This window comes from Anser cygnoides, chromosome 32 (genome assembly GCF_040182565.1).
Source record: "Anser cygnoides isolate HZ-2024a breed goose chromosome 32, Taihu_goose_T2T_genome, whole genome shotgun sequence".
NCBI classification, from domain to species: Eukaryota; Metazoa; Chordata; class Aves; order Anseriformes; family Anatidae; genus Anser; species Anser cygnoides.
In genome coordinates, this window is record NC_089904.1 from 753,512 (window position 1) to 777,852 (window position 24,341).

The 24,341-nt window shown below is 52.9% G+C and overlaps 2 protein-coding genes, 1 long non-coding RNA gene and 1 pseudogene across 3 annotated transcripts; 2 read left to right on the forward strand and 2 right to left on the reverse strand.

The window, feature by feature from the left end:
• The first annotated feature begins 6,931 nt into the window (after nucleotides 1-6,931).
• On the forward strand, nucleotides 6,932-9,184 carry LOC136787962 (RIMS-binding protein 3C-like). Its single transcript, XM_066985407.1, has one exon. It carries the CDS (start codon nucleotides 6,932-6,934, stop codon nucleotides 9,182-9,184), a length of 2,253 nt encoding a protein of 750 aa, XP_066841508.1.
• A 1,583-nt stretch (nucleotides 9,185-10,767) lies between these two features.
• LOC125183627 (uncharacterized) lies at nucleotides 10,768-11,524 on the forward strand. Its single transcript, XR_007165949.2, has 2 exons — nucleotides 10,768-11,031; nucleotides 11,291-11,524. It is a non-coding gene; the product is annotated as an uncharacterized lncRNA (long non-coding RNA).
• Nucleotides 11,525-17,320: 5,796 nt separating this feature from the next.
• Nucleotides 17,321-19,627, reverse strand: LOC125181725 (RIMS-binding protein 3C-like). Its single transcript, XM_066985408.1, has one exon. The coding sequence runs from the start codon at nucleotides 19,625-19,627 to the stop codon at nucleotides 17,321-17,323; it is 2,307 nt and encodes a 768-aa protein (XP_066841509.1).
• Nucleotides 19,628-21,073: 1,446 nt separating this feature from the next.
• LOC136787963 (tubulin alpha-1A chain-like) lies at nucleotides 21,074-22,072 on the reverse strand (annotated as a pseudogene).
• Nucleotides 22,073-24,341: the final 2,269 nt, after the last annotated feature.

Sequence of the window (24,341 nt, forward strand, 5' to 3'; positions counted from 1 at the left end):
CACCATCCCTGGAGGTCTTTAAAAGACGTTTAGATGTAGCCCTTAGTGAGATGGTTTAGTGGAGGACTTGTTAGTGTTAGGGCTGAGGTTGGACTAGATGATCTTGGAGGTCTCTTCCAACCTAGACGATTCTGTGATATGCATTAGGTTTCACAACTCATCTATGCATATTCATTTCCTAGCTCCGCCTAGCCTCGCTTCATATGCTAATTATCTTATCAGTCCTTCTGCGCTTGCCTGCTACTCTCTGGTGGTCGTCCGGGTGGTCATTGGGATGAGGTAAGATGTCTTCATCAGAGTTGAACTTTTTAACCTTTCCTTCTCACGCATGCTCTCTGAGCCCTCGGTCTCAGTCCAAACCGCAAGGTTGGTTTGATCCAGTTCCCAGGGTCCAAGAAGCCCCAGTTATCTAGATGTCTTGCAAATGGAGCATTCTTTTAATCCTCCTTACTCCTCCTCATGAATCGGTGCATTCTCTCACGCTACCCTTGCACATATATTTTGTATCTTCCAAGCGCAGCCCCGGAACAGTACATCGCAAATGTAACATATTAAGCAATATTGTATTATTTCATCTTCTATTACTAACATTTCCCCCCTTTGAAAGTATTTCACTCCTTTCGAGGAGGGCAAATGCTTTCACTAACTAACTAAAATGTTTTACACTCAGTGCTCACCAATAACATATTCAAGGAAAATTACAACATTACGCATCAAGAAAATTACAAAGATTAGGATTGTCACAACATTTCATAAGTCCACCACTTCTGCTTTATGTTACATTCGCTCTTCTGGTTGGGTTCACTTGATCTGGAACCGATCTTGTCTATTCGGTTTTCATTCCATTTCGCCTCCTGGGTTCCTCAGATTCTTTCTCTGAAATCCGAAGTCGTTATATGCCGGTGGAGGGTATTGCGGATGTGGTTCCATATGCCGAGCAATGGTTTGCATCACTGTCCAATTCCAGGTTGTCTTCCTTAGGATCAGACTTTTCAGCATTATAAATGTTAACTAAATTCGTACCCCTACAATCACCAATATAATTATCGTCTCCAGTAAGGACTTAACCCAATTACTAATATTCCATCCACTAAAAATGTTATCCAACCAGCTTGTTGTCATATCTTTCTCTTCCTGCTCTGCATCTTGTTCCACTCAAGCCAGTTGTTCTATGACATGTTCTACATCAATAGTCACATTTGAAATGTGGATGCAGCAATGATCAATATGATCTTTTAGAAATCCGCATACTCCATGTTCCTTTAATAACAGTGTATCTAATGCCAATCGATTTTGTAGCACCATTTTAGTTGTAGCTTGTAGTTGGATATTAAGGTCTCTAAAGCCTTCTTTCGTGGCTCTCGCGAGCCTACTCACTTGTCCTGTAAGTTTATAAATCATTTCCCTATTTCGATAAGTAGCTACCTGTGCAAATAGAGATTCTAACGCCCAACTGAATTTTACTCCACCCGAGGGTTCATGCCATATATCTTCATCTGCCCCTTCTTCTAAACTTCTTTTTGCCCTACTAATTTGTAGGGTTTCCAACTTTCCCTTAAAAGGAGACTTTTTCCATATTGGACACAGTGTGGGGAGGGAGTCCTAGAGTTATTGCTTTTACTTCCCCATCTATCGGCAGGTGTGTAGTCCAAGTTCCATCACTGGCTGCCCATACAAATTGTCCTGGACTTATGTATGGCACTATAGCTACAATCCACTGCGACTTGACTAGCCTGGCTATTTCTTTCCGAATTGTACTTAATTCCTCGGCAAGCACATCCTGTCCTAAGAGCTATCAATACCGGAAGTAAGTGCCCGATATCTTCATTATTACTGTCGCAAGTATATTTCTTCTCACAAGTCCACCAAGCTACCTTTGTTGACTCTTGTCTACCACTACTATCAACCCGGCTTACTGTATAAAACTGATCAATTCCATTCTGCTTTCCCTGCCATTTGATACACCATGATGTATTCCCTCCATACTGGAATTTCTGCAATAAACTTACTGTCCAATCACTATCCCACTCTTTCATTCCTTTTGGCTCATTTTTCTCTTGACATTCCCAAACAATCTTTTCTCTAGGCCCTTCTACTATACGTAGTTCATCGTAATGATACCGTCCCACATTCTTAAATCTGCGTATCGTTACGAATTGGTAGTTCTTTTCACATTCAGACCTTGATGTTGGGGGGGCTCAGTTTCCTATAGTATTGTGTAACATTTATCCTCTCTAAAACTTTCACTTCTTTACATTGAATTGTTTCATTTCCTTTTACTTGGGGCAGTGGGGAGGTTATTATACCCCACTCAAGCGGGCCCCCTGTTGCTTTTGGAATGGGCATACAAGCAGTAATTCTATCAGTTCCTTTCACTGTGGCAAAATCTTTAATCAATCCTACCAGTAAATTCTCTGATGGTTGCCTGTGTGGGATCTGTACCACTTGTGTCCGTGGTGCCTGGCCCTCTCTTTTTCTTCTAGATCCTTTTCGGTGGGCTACCAATATTCCTTTATCCAATTTCGGATATACCAATATTTCTCTTATCCCGTAATCTATTTTCATGTGTTACCATGCACCGGTAGTTTCCTTTGTTGACTTTAGTAACACTAAACAGGGTTAGGGTGGTAGCTCCTCTCAGTTGTTGGCCCAATTGTAGGGTTTTACTTACGTACGCCTTCCCTTTCCACCCAGCCTTCAATCCTGTATTGTCCTCGGTTGTGTTTACGTATATTTCCTGGCTCTGTCCGGAGTCATTTATTTTTTCCCAGACCACCTGTAGAGAGCTAATTGTTATTGGTTTATCGTCGTGCATTCCACATTCCAAAGTAACATTTTCTCCTTTGAATATTTCCTCTTTCTTATAGTTTTCTGGTATTTCTAGGAACTCAATTACAAGGTATTTACACAAAACAATTACTGTTATCGTTACTGCTCTTAAGAACCCCGACATTGTATGGTTATACGCGCCTCATCTGTAGTTTTGTATCATCTCCGATTGCTCGCACTGACCAAAATTCGGGAACCTTTTTCACCCGAGTATAATGAATCCAAGCATCCACCCCTTCTACCTTTAAAAGTAGTCAATAATACTTGATAAGGTCCAGCCCACCGTTCTCTCAGGGGTTCTTCATTCCAGTTTTTAATGTACACTTGGTCACCTGGCTGAATGTCGTGGACAGGATTTTCCAGTGACAACGGTCGGTTCCACACCAGAACCCTTTGAAGTTGAGCTGAAGTTTTGCCAAGAGACAATACATAATTATAAACATCCTGGCTGCCTGTTATATGCATATTAGGATTTGGTTCTGGGGATTGATAAGGCTTTCCATACGTAATCTCGTATGAGCTTACTGACATTCCACTCCTTGGCTTTATCCTTATTCTCAGTAAAGCTATAGGCAAAGCTTGTGGCCATTGTACTTTGGCTTCCTGGCAGATTTTACTGATCTGTCCCTTTAGAGTCTGGTTCATCCTTTCTACCAGTCCACTAGATTGGGGTCTCCATGCAGTATGTAAATTCCAAGAAATTCCTAAGAGCCGGCTTACGTCTTTAACCACAGATGCAACAAAGTGGGGTCCCCTATCCGAGGATATTCCTAATGGTACCCCAAACCTCGGAATGATTTCCCGCAGTAACCATTTTGCTGTCTCTTTAGCTTGATTGGTGCGACAGGGAAGGGCTTCTGGCCATCCGGAAAAGGTGTCAACCCCTACTAACAAATACCTATATCCCCTAGTCCTAGGTAACTCTACAAAAATCAGCTTGCCAGTAATCTCCTGGTTCTATTCCTACTCTAACTCTTCCCATTTCAGCATGTTTTCTTGCTACTGCATTATTTTTCAGACAAATCTCACACTTTGACATTACTGATTTTGCCATTGTTAACATATGTGTCGAGACAATGCTACGTTTTAAAAATGTTACCATTGCCTCTGCACCCCAGTGACAGTCATTATGTCTTGTCTGAAGTATTTCTCGCATCACCAAGGGGGGTATTACTACCTGGCCCGTAGCGGTTACATACCATCCATCAGAGTTCTTTCGGGCCTTTAGGAGATTTGCTAATTTCTCATCCTCTGGCGAATATCTTGGTTTCTTGGGAAGATTAAGACGAGTGGGGCCTACCTTGAGTGGTACCAAAGCCATTACATTCCACACCTCCCGAGCAATTTGTCAAGCTGCTCGATCTTTGCCAGCAGGTCGAGGGAAGTGATTGTGCCCCTGTACTCGGCTCTGGTGAGGCCGCACCTCGAGTACTGTGTTCAGTTTTGGGCCCCTCGCTACAGGAAGGACATGGACGTGCTCGAGCGAGTCCAGAGAAGGGCGACGAAGCTGGTGAGGGGTCTGGAGAACAAGTCTTACGAGGAGCGGCTGAGGGAGCTGGGCTTGTTCAGCCTGGAGAAGAGGAGGCTCAGGGGCGACCTCATCGCTCTCTACAGTTACCTGAAAGGAGGCTGTAGAGAGGTGGGGGTTGGTCTATTCTCCCACGTGCCTAGTGACAGGACGAGGGGGAATGGGCTAAAGTTGCGACAGGGGAGTTTTAGGTTGGATGTTAGGAAGTACTTCTTTACCGAAAGGGTTATTAAGCATTGGAACGGGCTGCCCAGGGAGGTGGTGGAGTCACCATCCCTGGAGGTCTTTAAAAGACGTTTAGATGTAGAGCTTAGGGATATGGTTTAGTGGAGTACTTAGTGTTAGGTCGGAGGTTGGACTCGATGATCTTGAGGTCTCTTCCAACCTAGAGAAATCTGTGAATCTGTGAATCTGTGATCTGCCAGCCGATTCCCTTCTGATATTTTCGAGGTTCCTCCTTGATGGGCTTTACAGTGCATAATAGCCACTTGTTTTGGTTTTTGTACCGCGTTTATCAAATTTAACACCTCCTCTTGATATCTTATATTGGCCCCTTGTGAGGACAACAGCCCTCTTTCTTTCCATAATGCTCCATGAACATGGTCTACTCCAAAAGCGTACTTTGAATCTGTCCAAATATTTACCATCTTTCCTTTACTCAGTTCCAGTGCTCGAGTTAGGGCTATCAGTTCCGCTCGCTGTGCTGATGTTTCAGGTGGTAAAGGTTTTGCTTCGATTACTGTCTTCAGGGTTGTTACTGCATACCCTGCATACCGTGTTCCATTCTCCACAAAACTACTACTGTTAGCGTTCATGAAGACACATAATCCACAAAGTGATTATATGAAGGTGCTTTATTAGGCGCCGGAAGTTAGGGGCATGCCTGCCCAAATCTAACTTCGTCTGATTTGTTTTCTTAGTTCTCTTTTATCTCCTAAGATACTGTGATATGCATTAGGTTTCACAACTCATCTATGCATATTCATTTCCTAGCTCCACCTAGCCTCGCTTCGTATGCTAATTATCTTATCAGTCCTTCTGCGCTTGCGTATCACTCTCTGGTGGTCGTCCGGGTGGTCGTCGGGATGAAGTAAGATGTCTTCATCAGAGTTGAACTTTTTAACCTTTCCTTTTCACGCATGCTCTCTGAGCCCTTGGTCTCAGTCCAAACCGCAAGGTTGGTTTGACCCAGTTCCCAGAGTCCAAGAAGCCCCAGTTATCTAGATGTCTTGCAAATTGAGCATTCTTTTAATCCTCCTTATTCCTCATCATGAATTGGTGCATTCTCATGTTACCCTTGCACATATATTTTGTATCTTCCAAGCGCAGACTCGGAACAGTACATCGCAAATGTAACATACTAAACAATATTGTATTATTTCTTCTTCTATTACTAACATTTCCCCCCTTTGAAAGCATTTCACTCCTTTCGAGGAGGGCAAATGCTTTCACTAACTAACTAAAATATTTTACACTCAGTGCTCACCAATAATATAATCACGGAAAATTACATCATTAAGAATCAAGGAAATTACAAAGATTAGGATTGTCACAACATTTCATAAGTCCACCACTTCTGCTTTATGTTACATTCGCTCTTCTGGTTGGGTTCACTTGATCTGGAACCGATTTTGTCTATTCGGTTTTCATTCCATTTCGCCTCCTGGGTTCCTCAGATTCTTTCTCTGAAATCCGAAGTCGTTATATGCCGGTGGAGGGTATTGCGGATGTGGTTCCATATGCCGAGCAATGGTTTGCATCACTGTCCAATTCCAGGTTGTCTTCCTTAGAATCAGACTTTTCAGCATTATAAATGTTAACTAAATTAGTACCCCTACGATCACCAATATAATTATCGTCTCCAGTAAGGATTTAACCCAATTACTAATATTCCATCCACTAAAAATGTTATCCAACCAGCTTGTTGTCATATCTTTCTCTTCCTGCTCTGCATCTTGTTCCACTCAAGCCAGTTGTTCTATGACATGTTCTACATCAATAGTCACATTTGAAATGTGGATGCAGCAATGATCAATATGATCTTTTAGAAATCCGCATACTCCATGTTCCTTTAATAACAGTGTATCTAATGCCAATCGATTTTGTAGCACCATTTTAGTTGTAGCTTGTAGTTGGATATTAAGGTCTCTAAAGCCTTCTTTCGTGGCTCTCGCGAGCCTACTCACTTGTCCTGTAAGTTTATAAATCATTTCCCTATTTCGATAAGTAGCTACCTGTGCAAATAGAGATTCTAACGCCCAACTGAATTTTACTCCACCCGAGGGTTCATGCCATATATCTTCATCTGCCCCTTCTTCTAAACTTCTTTTTGCCCTACTAATTTGTAGGGTTTCCAACTTTCCCTTAAAAGGAGACTTTTTCCATATTGGACACTGTGTGGAGGGAGTCCTAGAGTTATTGCTTTTACTTCCCCATCTATCGGCAGGTGTGTAGTCCAAGTTCCATCGCTGGCTGTTTGTACTTTGTACTTTGGCTTCCTGGCAGATTTTACTGATCTGTCCCTTTAGAGTCTGGTTCATCCTTTCACATCCTTTCTAACCACATAACCCGCATATGCGGGGCCCAGCGCGACCCCCCAGCAGGCCTGTGCAGCAGGAGGAGCACAGGCAGGAGCTGGAGGCGCTGCGGGCCCAGCTGGAGGCCGAGCGTCTCCACTCGCAGGAGCTGCACCGCCGCTTTGCTGATGAAACCCGCCAGATAAAGAAGATGGCAGAGCAGGAGCGGCAGCTTCTGGCTGAGAAGCTACGCTCCAGATGGGAGCAGCAACGGGCACGGGAGCTGCAGCGGCTGTGGGAGCTGAGCCAGAAGCAGCGGGCAACAGAGATCCGTCAGCTGCTGCGTGAGAAGGAGGCCGAGTGGCGCCAGGCACAGGAGTTGCTCCAAGAGCAGCGGGACGACGCCGTCCGCCAGGCGCGGGACCTGCAGCAGGAGCTGGCCGAGGAGCTGGTGAGGCACGGCTGCAGCAGCAGCAGCGAGGCCCGCAGCAAGCTGCAGGAGGTCCACAGGCAGCTCCACTGGCGGAAGGACAGCAAGCAGACCGCCCGCATCGTAAGCCTCCAAAATGAACTGGAACTGCAGAGAAGGCTCTTCCAGCAGTACATCCTGGAGCAGGCTGAGGGGAGGCCGTCTGCCTCCCACAGCGAAGACAGGGCTGCGGCCTGGCACCGCCTGCAGACTCGCCTGGGCGCAGGGACCACCGGGACCTGCTCTTCGAAGAGCCCCGGTGCATCTGGTGCTGCTGGGGGAGGAGGGCAGCAGACAACCCACTCCAGCTTAAAAGCTCACCTCCGGGGAGAAGGGAAGAGCTGCGGGCGGGCGGTCACAGACGTGGGTGTTCAGGTGGCAGCGCAACAAGAGGCCTGCCCACCTGGCAGTGGAGACAGCCAGCTGCTGCAGGAGAAAGCTCATCTGCAGCATGCCCTGGAGGACCTGCAGAGGCAATGCGGTGTCCTTCAAGAGGAGACCCGCCTTCTGGGGAAGGAAAGCGCTCTGGAACTGGGGGAGGAGGTGGAGAGGCTCCAGCAGAAGACTAGTATGCTAGGCCTCCTTACCAAGCACCTGAAAGAAAACACCAGGCAACTGAAAGAGACCGACCTGAAATCTGGAAAGACTGCTGCAAAGACAGAGCAGGTCGACCAGCAGCAGAGAGGGGAATCGGAAACCGAGGCTGGGACAAAACTTAGGCCTCACAGGAACCTGGATCAGGAACGCTCAAGACTGCAGCAAAGGTACGAGGAGCTGAAAGTGCGTCTGAGAGAGATGACAAATGAAAATGCCAGGCGCGCAGAAGAAAATTCTCAGCTCCGTGGGCAGAAGGAGCGGATAGACGAGGTTCGATCTGACAACGCTGCTCTGAAGGGGAAACTCGTGCAAGTGACAGAGCAGCGAAATTCTGCCATCGGAGAGGCCAAACGTCTTCAAACACGACTGCAAGATCTGGGTTGTGAACTGAAAGCCATGAGACAACTGGCAGGACGAAGGCAACAACAGGAGAACGACCTCGAGGAAACAAGGCGACTGCTGCAGAAGAAGAAAGAGGAAGTTGAGCATTTGCAGAGGGCTTGGGCAGAGCAAAGAAGGACACATGAGGAAGACACGCAAGCGTCTCAAGCGCAGCTGAGAGAATTAGAGAAACAGAATCAGCACCAAAGTCAACAATGGGAGCTGCTCTCTCAGCAACTTGAGCAAGAAAAAAGAAAAGAATCCAACCGTGTCGGTTCAGGACTACCACAGGTGACATCTTCTCCCACAGCACAGGCCTATGCAGAGCAGTCCCATGACCTTTGCAACCGCGAAGACAGCTCTGATGTTTCTGAGGAGGCAACCAAGGTCCCGGCATCCCACACAAGCACCTCGACATCAGATCCCGCACACAACAGTCCTGGGTGCCGCCTTCTTTCAGACGAGGGCCCTGTGCATGGGAACGAAGAAGCAGGAGCAGAGCATGTGTCCTTCATCCTGCAGTCCTCGGAAGAAGAATCGCTAAAACTTCGAAAATTTTTAGCTCGATACAGCTACGATCCTTTCGAGGGTCCTAATGAGCACCCCGAAGCAGAGCTTCCTCTGACTGCGGGAGAATACGTTTATGTCTATGGAGACATGGATGAAGACGGCTGGTTTGTGGGAGAGCTGACGGATGGCACGAGAGGATTTGTCCCCTCTAATTTGGTAGAAGAAGTTTCAGACGATGACCTGGTGACAACTGTGCCTCCAGAGCTACGTGATCTCCTGCAGGATAGCGATGATGAGCTGAGATCTTGCAGCAGGAGAGGAAGGAAGAAACGGAGGAATCGGAGGAATAAATAAAGATCTTGACCAAGGAATCTGTGTCCCCTGTGTCTCCCCCCCTTCTCCCTCCCCTTCCACAGCTTTTATTGCTGAGCGTGACGTTGCCGTATGGACTATCCCTTTGGTCTTTTTGGGTCAGCTGCCCTGGCAATGCCCCCTCCCCACCTCTTGCCCACAGCCAGCCGACTGGATTTGGGGCTGGGGGGTGGCAGAGGGAGGGCGCTGTGGGAGTCCTGATGCTGTGCCAGCACGGCTCAGCAGTAGACAAAACACATTGGTGCAATATCAAGTCAGTTCTAGCCAGAAGTACAGAGCATAGTGCTGCATGGGCTGCTGTGGGGAAGGTTGAGTCCATCCCAGGCAGACCCAGAACACCATACCCACCGTGGTGGGGATGGTATGACCAGGCAGGGTCTAGAGGGGTGGCTGGATCCCCACTGAAAAAGTCGTCAGGGGGCTGTGGAAAGGCTGCTCAGCCTGTAACTTGTGAAGCTTCTGCTCCCTGCTACGAGCTGCTTGGAAAGGCCCGGCTCTTTCAGAACCCACTTTCCCCTTTGGACCAACGGCCCAGGTGTGCTCGGGGCAGCGGTCTGTGCCAGCTGTGACGCATTTCACACCATTGCTGCTTCTGGAAGCCTGCTGCAGGCCCACCGTGCCTGCTGCCGCCATCGTTCACCCGGCTCTGCCACAAGCACCTTGTTTCTCCTCAGGTGTGGCCTCGAGTGAGCTGTCCCCTCCTGGCTGCCTGCAGGAGAGCTTCAGGGGCCTCAAAGAGAAGGCTCTGCTGGGCTCCGCTGTCACTTTGCCCTTTGGAACAAAAGCGCAAACCTGCGCTACAGCACCGCCGTCGTGCAGCCATCTGGGAGCACAACCAACAGGCTCCCTGAGAATCCCCCGTGCCCCCCAGCGTGCCCCCCATTTTCACTCGCCTGTGCCCCCGCTCCCATATGTCCCCCTTTCCCCTCACTATTTCAACTCCCATGTCCCCACCAGTAGTTTCCCAGTGAGCTACGTCCACGGGGCCTGAGGGAACCGGTGGACTTGCTAAGCCACTGGCCATCATACAGGAGAGGCTGTGGAAGTCTGTTTAAGTAGTTCCCACTGACTGGAGGAGAGGAAACATAGCCCCCATTCTACAAAGGGGAAAATGGAAGACCTGGGAGCTACAAGCCTTCCTCCCTTTGTGGGGGTGCAGAGCCTTCACCACCCTCAGGCGGGAGGCAGAGCTGAGGCAGGGCCGGGCTGGGGGGGGGGGGGCGCTCTGGAAGGTTCTGTGCTGTGGGGCGTGCTGGGGGGGGCACTGGGAGGGGGTGTCCTTAAGGTCAGTGGTCATTAAGGTCCCCTCCAACCCAAAGCCTTCTAGGATTCTGTTTCTAAAAACACCTCTTCTGTTCCATCCCAGTAATAATAAACAGCACAAGCAGAAATCAGCTCTGCCAGCCTGGGGTGTCCCCATGCATTCAGGTCGTCCTCATCCCCCCCACACTCACGCTACAGCCTGCCCCATGGGAGGCCAAGGGGAGATGTTTCCCCTGCAGTTGCAGCTCTCCAGCAAAGGCCCTGGACTGAATGGAACAGGCGGAGCTGGAGCTACACCGGGGGTGCTTGGAGGGCTTGTAGGCACAGTAAAAGATGCATTTCAAACAGCCCAGCTGGGCCCTGCTCGTGTCCCGCAGCCCGAAGGAGATGCCAGCACGGACGCGCTTTGAACCAGGGCATTTACTGGGGTACTGTGTGTTACTGGCATTTACTGTGGGGTACTGAACCGGACTGTGCGGTGGGGCCTGACAAGTGTCCCTACCTTGTGTTGACCTACAGAAGACGGAGGAACTGGCGAGGAGAAGAGGTGCCTTTTCCTGGCTGTGGTGAGTGTCCCCTCAGGTGCCCTGTGCCCACCCAGGTTCCCCTGCAGCGACTGGGATGGCCAGGACGCCTGCTGCGGCGTGTTTGCCCAATGCCGAGGTGTCTTCCTGGGCTTGTGGAGGCTCACGTCCAAGCCTGTCCGAATGAGCAATGAGAAATGCCTGGAGGGGCAGCCTGTGGGGCTCCCAGAACAGCCCCCTCTGGCATGGGTGCGGGATGCGTCCAGCCTGCCCTTTTTCCAGCTCTTTTTCTGCCCCACAGGACATTCTGCCTGATCTTCCTGTGCGTGGAGCTGGCCGTCACTTTCATGCTGGGTGTCGCGGTGCTCTACGCCTCCTATTACGACCGGGAGTTCTTCTACCACCTGCTGCTTCAAGTGCTGCCAGAAGACACCTACACTGACCTGGCACACTTCCTTGAAGAGACCCCGTCTCTGGTCAGTGAGGGCGTGCTGCCCCACTGACATCTCCTCTAAATAAAACCGAGGCTGCTCTACCCAGTTCCTCTGTGCCTGTGCAAGAAAGGGAACTGACCAGGAAAAAAACAAGTACTGAGTCCCTCTACAGATAGGTAGGAGAAACTTCACGTTTGCAGGGCCCCGTCCTCCCAGGGGACTTCAAGCACCATCTGTGTGCTGGAGGGATAACACCGCAAGACATCAGCAATCCGGGAGGGTCCTGGGGTGCGCTGATGGCAGCTTCCTCACCTGCCTGCTATCCCGAGCAGTGGATATGTATGGGGTGAGCAGCCCCTCACCCCAATGCTGAGCGGGGGCTGCTGTTCCCAGCATGGCATAGAGTCTAGGGAAGGGTTTAAAGAAGATGGTAGGAACAAGTCAGGACTGAACTGGTCCTCACAGCTCCTCGCGTTTTGAACCAGGGCATTTACTGGGGTAAATCCAGGTATGGGGGGCAGTGACCCACCCCTGGGTGCTAATGGAGGGCTGGGAAGCGTCCCTCCACAACTCACTTCTGGCACCAGCCCCAGAGCAGTGACAGCCATGTCCCAGTGGGCAGCAGCACTGAATCCCAGCTCAGAAATCTGTGCTCGTCCATGTGTCGCAAAAGGAATGATGCGCTTCACTCCTAAGAGAGAAGCAGCAATAGATTTATTGCTGAAAACAGTGATGGAGCAAAGCCAAATATGCCTGCTGAATGGCTGCTTGGCAGCTTACCAGTGTGTGGGGCTAGCAGAGGGCATCAAACAGACCTCAGTGTGACCACAAGTCAGCCCAGCCTTACAGGGTGCAGTGCACACAGGGGCCTGGCACACCCCATCATTATCTGGGCACTACTGAGCGCACAACTCATACACGCTGGCCTGCTGTACGAATGAGAGGTCTGTTGGGCCTGCTGGGAACCTCTTGTCCCGATGCGGGAAACGTTTCTTGGCGCGCAACCTCAAGTTTCTTAGTGAGTGGGGCTACATCTGGCTGGTGGCCAGTCTCTAGCGGTCTTCCCCAGGGCTCAGTTCTGGGGCCAATTACCTTCAACATGTTTATCAAAGATCTAGGTGCAGGAGAGGAATGGGTCCTCAGCAGGTTTGCCAATGACACTAAACTGGGAGGCACCGTTGGCTCCGTGGAGGGCTGAGAGGCTTTGCAGAAGGATCTAGACAGATTGGCACACTGGGAGATTAGTAACGGCATGAAGTTCAACAACGGAAGATGCCAGGTGCTGCACCTGGGACAGCGTAATGCTGGATGCAAGCACAGGCTGGGAGACGAGTGGCTGGAGAGAGCAGCTCAGCAGAAAGGGCTCTGGAGGTGCAGCTCCACAGCAGGCTCAGCGTGAGCCAGCAGCCAAGTCCTGGCAGCCACGAGGGCAAAATGCATTCTGGAGTGCATTCAACCCAGTAAAGCCAGCCGTTAATTGTCTTGCTGCATTTAATTATCTTAATTAATTAATTAATAATTAATTTTCTTGCTGTATTTAGTACGTGTGCAGCCTCACCTTGAGTATTGTGTGCACTTCTGGGCTCCACAACACAAAAGGGATGTGGACGTCCTTGAAAGTGTCCGGAGCAGGGCAACAAAGCTGGCAAAAGGGCTGGAAGCCACGTCCTGTGAGGACAGGCTGAGGTCACCTGGGTTGTCTAGGCTGGAGAAGAGAAGGCAAAGAGGCCACCTCATTGCTTTCTACAACTTCCCGAGGAGGAGAAATGCAGAGGCAGGTGTCGATCTCTTCTCCCTGGTAACCGATGAAAGGATGCACGGGAATGGCACAAAGCTGCGCAAGGAGAGGTTCAGACTGTACCTGAGGAAAAACTGCCTTACCATGAGGGTGGTCAAACACTGGCACAGGCTTCCTGGTGAGGTGGTAACTCCCCATGCCTGTCAGTGTTCGAGAGGCATTTGGATGATGCCCTCAATAATAAGCTTTAACTTTTAGTTAACTCTGGAGTGGTTCAGCTGTTGGACTGGATGATCTTTGAAGATCCCTTCCGACTCGAGCTATTCTATTCCATTCTATTCTAAAATGACCGATCCCCAGTGATGGGACCAATCCTGGAAAGGATGTGTTGCATAACTCTCTAAACCCCCTCTTTTACCCTTTTATTGCTGAGCATGACATTACATGGCGTGGAACGTCTTGTTGGTTAGTACGGTTGCTCTGCCTGGTTATGTCTCCTCCCAACCTCTGGCTCACCCCACGGCCATTCACTCGAGGGGCGGGTGTAATAGACAAATATAGTGTAAATAGGTGTAAAAATAGGTGTAAAAGAACTAGAGAAGGCCTCGATGCTGTGCAAACACTGGTCAGCAAAAGCGAACAACTTCAGCGCACTACCAGCATCGTTTTGGCCACAGCTCTAAAACACAGCACCTTACAAGCTGCTATTAAGAATATTAACTCTATCCCAGCCAGACGCAGTACAGGGGAGCAGGCCACGGCTGGAGGCCTTTGGGGCTGTTCTCATCAGTTACAGCTCATCCATCCCACAGGCACTCTGTGAAGCAGGTGCCCGAGCCGCTTCCTCTTGTGGAGCTCCACATCACCCCAGAATGCCTCTGACAAGCAAGAGAATGGGAGAAGCCACCACCGCCTGAGGGAGAAGCAGCTACACCCCCCTCATTTTGAAAAGACTCGGACAAAGACTTGCATAAGTCTTTGCCAAGACTTATGACAAGATGCAGGTGAGAAAGAGCCTGACAGGGGGCTCATGCCCCAGCCCAACACTGGCTCTCCCTTCATGCGGCTCTCCTCTCCCCGTGCTTGGGATACTGGGGAATGGGCTTGCTCTCAGAACCCCTTCTGCATCTGTCACGTCTCTGGCCAGGCTGTGTGCGCTGGCGTGGGACAAGGCCACCTTAGTGAGGTGTTCCCATCCGTTCCCGGTGCTCCTGAGAGTAAGAGATGAGCTGCAAGCAGCAGCTGCAGGGCTTGGCCTCTCCCTCACGCTCAGCCCTGCTCCTAGCTCTCTGCCTGTGTTGGTGCCAAGCAAGTGCTGCAGGCAGTAAGCATGATCTGGAGCAGGTGAGAGCAGACAGAGGCCTCTCTGGATAGAAAATTGCTGCTTATGACACTGATTCGTGGAAGAACTCCACAACTCAAAGCAAATGAATTATAAAGTAGGTATGTGGTTTATTTCAGCACCAGGCACATGCGGGACAGCTCCCAAAGGCATGCGCACCCCAACGCGGCAACTTGCTTGCGTTATAGACAGTAAAGAGTTACATAGGCACGAAGTTTCCCAATATGCCTATACATATGCATAACCTATCCCCGCGCGCAGTGCCTTCTGGTGGTGGTCGTCGGGGGGTCGTGGGGATGAAGGTTGGTGGCTCTTCTTCATCACCACTAGCCGACCCCCTGCCTTTGTACAGACTCAGCTGCTCCATGGCTCTTGTCCGAACCGCAAGGTCGGTCTTTTGAGACAGGTTTGGGTTTTTTTTGTTGTTTTTTTGAGACATGTTCCCCTCATTGCTTTCTACAACTTCCCGAGGAGGACAAATGCAGAGGCAGGTGTCGATCTCTTCTCCACACTCACACACTACAGCCTGCCCTGGGGGGGCACACTACAGCCGGCACTGGGGGGGGGGTGTCCTTAAGGTCAGTGGTCATTAAGGTCCCCTCCAACCCAAAGCATTCTAGGATTCTGTTTCTAAAAACACCTCTTCTGTTCCATCCCAGTAATAATAAACAGCACAAGCAGAAATCAGCTCTGCCAGCCTGGGGTGTCCCCATGCATTCAGGTCGTCCTCATCCCCCCCACACTCACGCTACAGCCTGCCCCATGGGAGGCCAAGGGGAGATGTTTCCCCTGCAGTTGCAGCTCTCCAGCAAAGGCCCTGGACTGAATGGAACAGGCGGTGCTGGAGCTACACCGGGGGTGCTTGGAGGGCTTGTAGGCACAGTAAAAGATGCATTTCAAACAGCCCAGCTGGGCCCTGCTCGTGTCCCGCAGCCCGAAGGAGATGCCAGCACGGACGCGCTTTGAACCAGGGCATTTACTGGGGTAAATCCAGGTATGGGGGGCAGTGACCCACCCCTGGGTGCTGTTGACCACTGGTCAATATGCAGATCCCTGAGGAATGCCACTCGTTACTGGTTTCTGCCTGGACACTGAGCCTCTGACCGCTACTCTTTGAGTGCAACCATCTCGCCAATTCCTTACCCACCGAGTTGTCCGTCCATCCGATCCATGTCTCTCCAGTTTAGAGATCATGGGGGACAGTGCAAGTGCTTTGCACGAGTCCAGGTAGATGATGTCCGTTGCTCTTTCCCTACCCACCAATGCTGCAACCCCATCATAGAAGGGCACCAGATTTGTCAGGCATGATCTGCCCCGAGTGAAGCCGTGTTGTCTGTCACCAATCGCCTCCTTATTTTCTATAGCCCTCAGCAACAACTTCTCAGGTACGACGGACAGTGGGTGGTGAAGGCTGTGCACCCCCACAAAGGGAGGAAGGCTTGTAGCTCCCAGGTCTTCCATTTTCCCCTTTTTAGAATGGGGGCTATGTTTCCTCTCCTCCAGTCAGTGGGAACTACTTAAACAGACTTCCACAGCCTCTCCTGTATGATGGCCAGTGGCTTAGCAAGTCCACCGGTTCCCTCAGGCCCCGTGGACGTAGCTCACTGGGAAACTACTGGTGGGGACATGGGAGTTGAAATAGTGAGGGGAAAGGGGGACATATGGGAGTGGGGGCACAGGCGAGTGAAAATGGGGGGCACGCTGGGGGGCACGGGGGATTCTCAGGGAGCCTGTTGGTTGTGCTCCCAGATGGCTGCACGACGGCGGTGCTGTAGCGCAGGTTTGCGCTTTTGTTCCAAAGGGCAAAGTGACAGCGGAGCCCAGCAGAGCCTTCTCTTTGAGGCCCCTGAAGCTCTCCTGCAGGCAGCCAGGAGGGGACAGCTCACTCGAGGCCACACCTGAGGAGAAACAAGGTGCTTGTGGCAGAGCCGGGTGAACGATGGCGGCAGCAGGCACGGTGGGCCTGCAGCAGGCTTCCAGAAGCAGCAATGGTGTGAAATGCGTCACAGCTGGCACAGACCGCTGCCCCGAGCACACCTGGGCCGTTGGTCCAAAGGGGAAAGTGGGTTCTGAAAGAGCCGGGCCTTTCCAAGCAGCTCGTAGCAGGGAGCAGAAGCTTCACAAGTTACAGGCTGAGCAGCCTTTCCACAAGCCGCGTAAAGCAGAGTCTTGGTCACCATTGTGACCGAGAATGAAGGAAAAAGGAGGCTCCAAAGCGAGCTGTGGAGCTGGCCACGCTGTGCTCTCACCCCTAGAGATTGACCGGCGCATGCACGCGCAGAGCTGACATCCCTTGGAGAACACTCATACTGCTTGCTCACTTGGGTGAGCGTAGGAGCTCCCACCACACCATCCAGACCCTTCCCCATCATTCCCAGCCCCCCGACGACTTTTTCAGTGGGGATCCAGCCACCCCTCTAGACCCTGCCTGGTCATACCATCCCCACCACGGTGGGTATGGTGTTCTGGGTCTGCCTGGGATGGACTCAACCTTCCCCACAGCAGCCCATGCAGCACTATGCTCTGTACTTCTGGCTAGAACTGACTTGATATTGCACCAATGTGTTTTGTCTACTGCTGAGCCGTGCTGGCACAGCATCAGGACTCCCACAGCGCCCTCCCTCTGCCACCCCCCAGCCCCAAATCCAGTCGGCTGGCTGTGGGCAAGAGGTGGGGAGGGGGCATTGCCAGGGCAGCTGACCCAAAAAGACCAAAGGGATAGTCCATACGGCAACGTCACGCTCAGCAATAAAAGCTGTGGAAGGGGAAGGAGAAGGGGGGGAGACACAGGGGACACAGATTCCTTGGTCAAGATCTTTATTTATTCCTCCGATTCCTCCGTTTCTTCCTTCCTCTCCTGCTGCAAGATCTCAGCTCATCATCGCTATCCTGCAGGAGATCACGTAGCTCTGGAGGCACAGTTGTCACCAGGTCATCGTCTGAAACTTCTTCTACCAAATTAGAGGGGACAAATCCTCTCGTGCCATCCGTCAGCTCTCCCACAAACCAGCCGTCTTCATCCATGTCTCCATAGACATAGACGTATTCTCCCGCAGTCAGAGGAAGCTCTGCTTCGGGGTGCTCATTAGGACCCTCGAAAGGATCGTAGCTGTATCGAGCTAAAAATTTTCGAAGTTTTAGCGATTCTTCTCCCGAGGACTGCAGGATGAAGGACACATGCTCTGCTCCTGCTTCTTCGTTCCCATGCACAGGGCCCTCGTCTGAAAGAAGGCGGCACCCAGGACTGTTGTGTGCGGCATCTGATGTCCAGGTGCTTGTGTGGGATGCCGGGACCTTGGTTGCCTCCTCAGAAACATCAGAGCTGTCTTCGCGGTTGCAAAGGTCATGGGACTGCTCTGCATAGGCCTGTGCTGTGGGAGAAGATGTCACCTGTGGTAGTCCTGAACCGACACGGTTGGATTCTTTTCTTTTTTCTTGCTCAAGTTGCTGAGAGAGCAGCTCCCATTGTTGACTTTGGTGCTGATTCTGTTTCTCTAATTCTCTCAGCTGCGCTTGAGACGCTTGCGTGTCTTCCTCATGTGTCCTTCTTTGCTCTGCCCAAGCCCTCTGCAAATGCTCAACTTCCTCTTTCTTCTTCTGCAGCAGTCGCCTTGTTTCCTCGAGGTCGTTCTCCTGTTGTTGCCTTCGTCCTGCCAGTTGTCTCATGGCTTTCAGTTCACAACCCAGATCTTGCAGTCGTGTTTGAAGACGTTTGGCCTCTCCGATGGCAGAATTTCGCTGCTCTGTCACTTGCACGAGTTTCCCCTTCAGAGCAGCGTTGTCAGATCGAACCTCGTCTATCCGCTCCTTCTGCCCACGGAGCTGAGAATTTTCTTCTGCGCGCCTGGCATTTTCATTTGTCATCTCTCTCAGACGCACTTTCAGCTCCTCGTACCTTTGCTGCAGTCTTGAGCGTTCCTGATCCAGGTTCCTGTGAGGCCTAAGTTTTGTCCCAGCCTCGGTTTCCGATTCCCCTCTCTGCTGCTGGTCGACCTGCTCTGTCTTTGCAGCAGTCTTTCCAGATTTCAGGGCGATCTCTTTCAGTTGCCTGGTGTTTTCTTTCAGGTGCTTGGTAAGGAGGCCTAGCATACTAGTCTTCTGCTGGAGCCTCTCCACCTCCTCCCCCAGTTCCAGAGCGCTTTCCTTCCCCAGAAGGCGGGTCTCCTCTTGAAGGACACCGCATTGCCTCTGCAGGTCCTCCAGGGCATGCTGCAGATGAGCTTTCTCCTGCAGCAGCTGGCTGTCTCCACTGCCAGGTGGGCAGGCCTCTTGTTGCGCTGCCACCTGAACACCCACGTCTGTGACCGCCCGCCCGCAGCTCTTCCCTTCTCCCTGGAGGTGAGCTTTTAAGCTGGAGTGGGTTGTCTGCTGCCCTCCTCCCCCAGCAGCACCAGATGCACCGGGGCTCTTCGAAGAGCAGGTCCCGGTGGTCCCTGCGCCCAGGCGAGTCTGCAGGCGGTGCCAGGCCGCAGCCCTGTCTTCGCTGTGGGAGGCAGACGGCCTCCCCTCAGCCTGCTCCAGGATGTACTGCTGGAAGAGCCTTCTCTGCAGTTCCAGTTCATTTTGGAGGCTTACGATGCGGGCGGTCTGCTTGCTGTCCTTCCGCCAGTGGAGCTGCCTGTGGACCTCCTGCAGCTTGCTGCGGGCCTCGCTGCTGCTGCTGCAGCCGTGCCTCACCAGCTCCTCGGCCAGCTCCTGCTGCAGGTCCCGCGCCTGGCGGACGGCGTCGTCCCGCTGCTCTTGGAGCAACTCCTGTGCCTGGCGCCACTCGGCCTCCTTCTCACGCAGCAGCTGACGGATCTCTGTTGCCCGCTGCTTCTGGCTCAGCTCCCACAGCCGCTGCAGCTCCCGTGCCCGTTGCTGCTCCCATCTGGAGCGTAGCTTCTCAGCCAGAAGCTGCCGCTCCTGCTCTGCCATCTTCTTTATCTGGCGGGTTTCATCAGCAAAGCGGCGGTGCAGCTCCTGCGAGTGGAGACGCTCGGCCTCCAGCTGGGCCCGCAGCGCCTCCAGCTCCTGCCTGTGCTCCTCCTGCTGCACAGGCCTGCTGGGGGGTCGCGCTGGGCCCCGACGGGATGAGGGGTGACTGTGCGCCACGGGCCCCTGGCCCACACCACCCCGGATCATGGCTTAAGGGATGAGAACGATGAACGTTCACCAAACGCTGCCAGCAATAGCCACCAGCGATCGCACGGCCTGGGCCTCTGAGGGACAGCAGCCTCTGAGCCCTCAGCAGACACCGGCTCCCAGCACCGCGCAGCAGCAGAGGTCGCCTCTGCCACTGGCCCGGCCTGGGCGAGCGCGGCCTTATATAGTGTCCGGGTGATGGCGTCATAGAGGAGGGATGACGTCATATGACCTTATATGGTGCGTGCCCGCCCGGACACACCCCGACAGCCTCAGCGCAAGGGGTGCAGAGGAGGGAGGTGAAGGGTTGTTAACGAGTGCAGACGGAGCCCCCGCGCAGGTGCGCAACGAGAATGTGTCTGTGAGGCCTCAGGCACGGGCACAGCTTACGGGTCTGGGCCACGTCTGTCCTTTAGTGGGGGAAGCGTGGTAGTGATGACATACAGCATTACACAGCCATTAGCATGGGTTGTTAACGAGGGTTAACAACCCCTAGAAGGGTTGTTAACGAGGTCATATGACGTCATCCCTCCTCTATGACGCCATCACCCGTACACTAACAAGTCCTCCACTAAACCACGTCACCGAGCTCTACATCTAAACGTCTTTTAAAGGCCTCCAGGGACGGCGACTCAACCACCTCCCTGGGCAGCCCATTCCGATGCCCAACAACCCTTTCGGTAAATAAGTTCTTCTTAATACCCAACCGAAACCTGCCCTGGCGCAACTTTAGTCCGTTCCCCCTTGTCCCGTCCCCAGGCACGTGGGAGAATAGACCAACCCCCGCCTCGCTACAGCCTCCTTTAAGGTACTTATAGAGCACGATACGGTCGCCCCTGAGCCTCCTCTTTTCCAGGCTGAACAATGCCAGCTCCCTCAGCCGCTCCTCGTAAGACTTGTTCTCCAGACCCCTCACCAGCTTCGTTGCCCTTCTCTGGACGTTTATTCGGAACTGGGCAGCACGGGGGGTTGTCTCACCAAAGCCGTGAGTCGTGCTCTCACGACGCGGCAACTTGCCGTGGTTATATGCAACAAAGCGTTACATGTGCCTGAAGTTTCACAATAAGCCTCTCCATATGCATAACCTGTCCCCGCTTTATATTAAAATTAGATCCAAGAAGTCATTTCCACAAGCTCCTACCATCTGTGCTTGCGCAGTGTCTCCTGGTAGTGGTCGCCAGGGGTTGTGGGGATGAAGGTTGGTGACTCTTCCTCACCACCGCTAGCTGACCTCTTGTCTTTGCGCAGACTCAGTTGCTGCTTGGCTCTTGTCCAAACTGCAGGACCAATTTCTGCCACTTTCTTAAGATTACTTCACGTTCTTATGAGGAACTAAACGTGGTAAGGGGCCCAAGGCTTCTTGCTTCAGTTAATTTGCACGATGCAAAATGGTTAGCAAAGACATTCAGCAGCATCCACTAGTTTAATACTGTCAGCGCTCTATCTCTATTTGCTAAGATTCTCTGAACTCCCTCTCTCAGCGGCCACGTCCTCCCGCGCCTCCGAGAACTCCCCCTCCTCCATGCCCTCGCCCACGTACCAGTGCACAAAGGCACGCTTGGCGTACATCAGGTCGAACTTGTGGTCCAGGCGGGCCCAGGCCTCGGCGATGGCCGTGGTGTTGCTCAGCATGCAGACGGCGCGCTGCACCTTGGCCAGGTCCCCCCCGGGCACCACCGTGGGAGGCAGGCAGTTGATGCCCACCTTGAAACCACTCGGGCACCAGTCCGCAAACTGGATGCTGCGCTTGGTCTTGATGGTGGCGATGGCGGCGTTGATGTGCTAGGGCACCACGTCCCCGCGGTACAGCAGGCAGCACGCCATGTACTTGCCGTGCCGCGGGTCGCACTTCACCATCTGGTTGGCCGGCTCGAAGCAGGCGTTGGTGATCTCGGCCACCGAGAGCTGCTCGTGGTAAGCCTTCTCGGCCGAGATGACGGGGGCATAGGTGGCCAGGGGGAAGTGGATGCGCGGGTACGGCACCAGGTTGGTCTGGAACTCGGTCAGGTCAACATTCAGGGCCCCGTCGAAGCGCAGGGAGGCCGTGATGGAGGACACGATCTGGCCTATCAACCTGTTGAGGTTGGTGTAGGTGGGCCTCTCGATGTCCAGGTTCCTGCGGCAGATGTCGTAGATGGCCTCGTTGTCCACCATGAAGGCGCAGTCAGAGTGCTCCAGCGTGGTGTGGGTGGTGAGGATGGAGTTGTAGGGCTCCACCACGGCCGTGGAGACCTGCGGGGCCGGGTAGATGGAGAACTCCAGCTTGGACTTCTTGCCGTAGTCGACCGAGAGGCATAGGTGGCCAGGGGGAAGTGGATGTAGGGGTATGGGTGCAGTGACCCAGCCCTGGGTGCTAATGGAGGGCTGGGAAGCGTCCCTCCACAGCTCACTTCTGGCACCAGCCCCAGAGCAGTGGCAGCCATGTCCCAGTGGGCAGCCGTGGCCATGTCACCATGGTGTCACCATGGTTGTCATTGTGACACGGCCGCCTCGAAGGGTACAAAGAGGGCTGCTCCCCCAGGTGCAGGTGCAGGTGAAGCCATGGAGGCAGAGGGTGCGAAGGGGTCCCTGGAGCATGCACAGGAGTCCCTGGAGAACATGGCGGAGGTCTTGGCGCAGGTCGCTCAGGCAAGGGCTGGTGTGGAAGCGGCGCTGGAGGAGTTCCTAAAGGTCTGTAACCCAGAGGCAGAAGTCCAACAGGGGCAGGGCAGAGCTGCTGGGGAGTGGTGCGATCCCCAGAATGCCTTAGTGCTTGCTGCCCTGGTTCTGGCCTGGCCTTGCAGAGCCCTGGGGATAGACTGGGGATGCCCTTTCCCACCCTGACTCCGTGCAATCTGTCCCGGTTGCTTTGCAGTGCAAACGGAGACGTGCAGAGCTGGAAGAGGCTGTTGCTGAAAGAGCCAGTATCAACAAGGTCCTGAGGGCAGGAGGGAGGGGAGATCAACATGTTTGGGGGGGGGGGGAAGCCCCATCCAAGCATGTGTGGGTAGTCTCAGAACCTGATCCTTTGCTTCTCCAGGCTCTGAGGGAGGAGATTAAGAACCTCCAGGAGAGAAGGGAGGTTTTCAAAACGCAAACTGCCAGGTGAGTGGGGACAGGGCCCTGACCCCGACCAGGGGTAGACGGCGGGGAGGAGCTGTACAGCTTCCAGGCACCCGTGTCACAGACAGTTTGGGGGCTCCTTTCAGCTCCTCATGGCTGCTCTGGAGAGCCCTTTGCCTTCTCCTAAGCAGCTCCAAGCTTCTCTGAGCAACTCTTGACTCCTTTTAGCAATGCTGCACGACTGTGAGCAGCTCCCAGCCTCTTGTCAGAGCCCCCCGCGCCCCCAAGGCCTGGGGCACGGAGAAGGCAGAGGGTGCAGGGGGTGAGTGTGGGTTTGTGCGGTGCTGGGACAATGAGATGCCTCATCCCTGCTCCAGCAGAGGCTGGGCAGCACCCTGAGCTCCTCCTGGCCACCTCAGTCAAGGGGGAGGTCCTGGCCGAGGTCTCTTCTCACAGCCCAGAAACTCTGTGGTGTCTGTAGCAGGGGGAAGAGGATGCAGGCGGCCGAGGCGCCCAAGACCTGGATGCAGGAGATGGTGGCTGCGCAGCTGGTAGGAGCTATACCCCTGCTGTGGGCCTGCGGGGGGAGGGTCTGGACTTGGCCCCAGAGGACATGGGGCCATTCACCTCAGTGGGAACGAGGGAGGGGGTCTGAGCGCCCCCAACGCCTTCCCTGGCTCACGTGCCCTAACACGTGGCCCTGCTTTGCCTTGTCCTGTAGGATGAAGAGTTGGCGTCAAGGAGGCACAGAATCAGTACTTGGCTGCGGTGAGTTGCTCTCGCAGGTCGTGGCTCCCAAGGCATTAGGCAGCTTTTGACCTCTCCAGGATAAACTGCCTCAGCATTTCTTTGTTTCCTGGGTTGGGGAAGCAGGTGGGGGGTGGCCCTCAAAGTACAGCAGAGCCAAGGGGGATAGGCAGGTTCCTCACCCCAATCCTGAGCGGCACATGTTGCTCCCAGCATGGCACGGGGTCCCATGGCAGGGTTTAAAGAGGATGAATTTATCCCTGGCTCTGTCTGAACCTTCTTCTGTTCTGCAGGAGATTAGTGCTGTCCTTTGCCGGCCTGCAGCTCGCCTTCCTCATCCTGGTCCTGCTGAAGAGGGACATCCTCCACTGGATCCTTCCTCCAGGGCTGGCATCTGCCCTTGGAAGCCATCCACCAGATGAACTGTGAAAAGAAAAGGGAACCTTGAAGAAAAGGGAAGACCCTTTCTCTTCTAACCCTGCCAATAAACTGTGGCCCTTTATCAATAACCCTACCAATAAACTGTGGTCTTTTATTAGTGGGGAAGGGCCTGCGCAGACATTCTGCACGGCTGGTGCTGACTGCATGATGCTGCTGGGCAGTTGGTGGCCTGCTGGGTATTTGATGCACCCCATTCTGAGCGATACAAAACAACAAGAATCCCAGCTCAGAAATCTGTGCTCGTCCATGTGTCGCAAAAGGAATGATGCACTTCACTCCTAAGAGAGAAGCAGCAATAGATTTATTGCTGAAAACAGTGATGGAGCAAAGCCAAATATGCCTGCTGAATGGCTGCTTGGCAGCTTACCAGTGTGTGGGGCTAGCAGAGGGCATCAAACAGACCTCAGTGTGACCACAAGTCAGCCCAGCCTTACAGGGTGCAGTGCACACAGGGGCCTGGCACACCCCATCATTATCTGGGCAC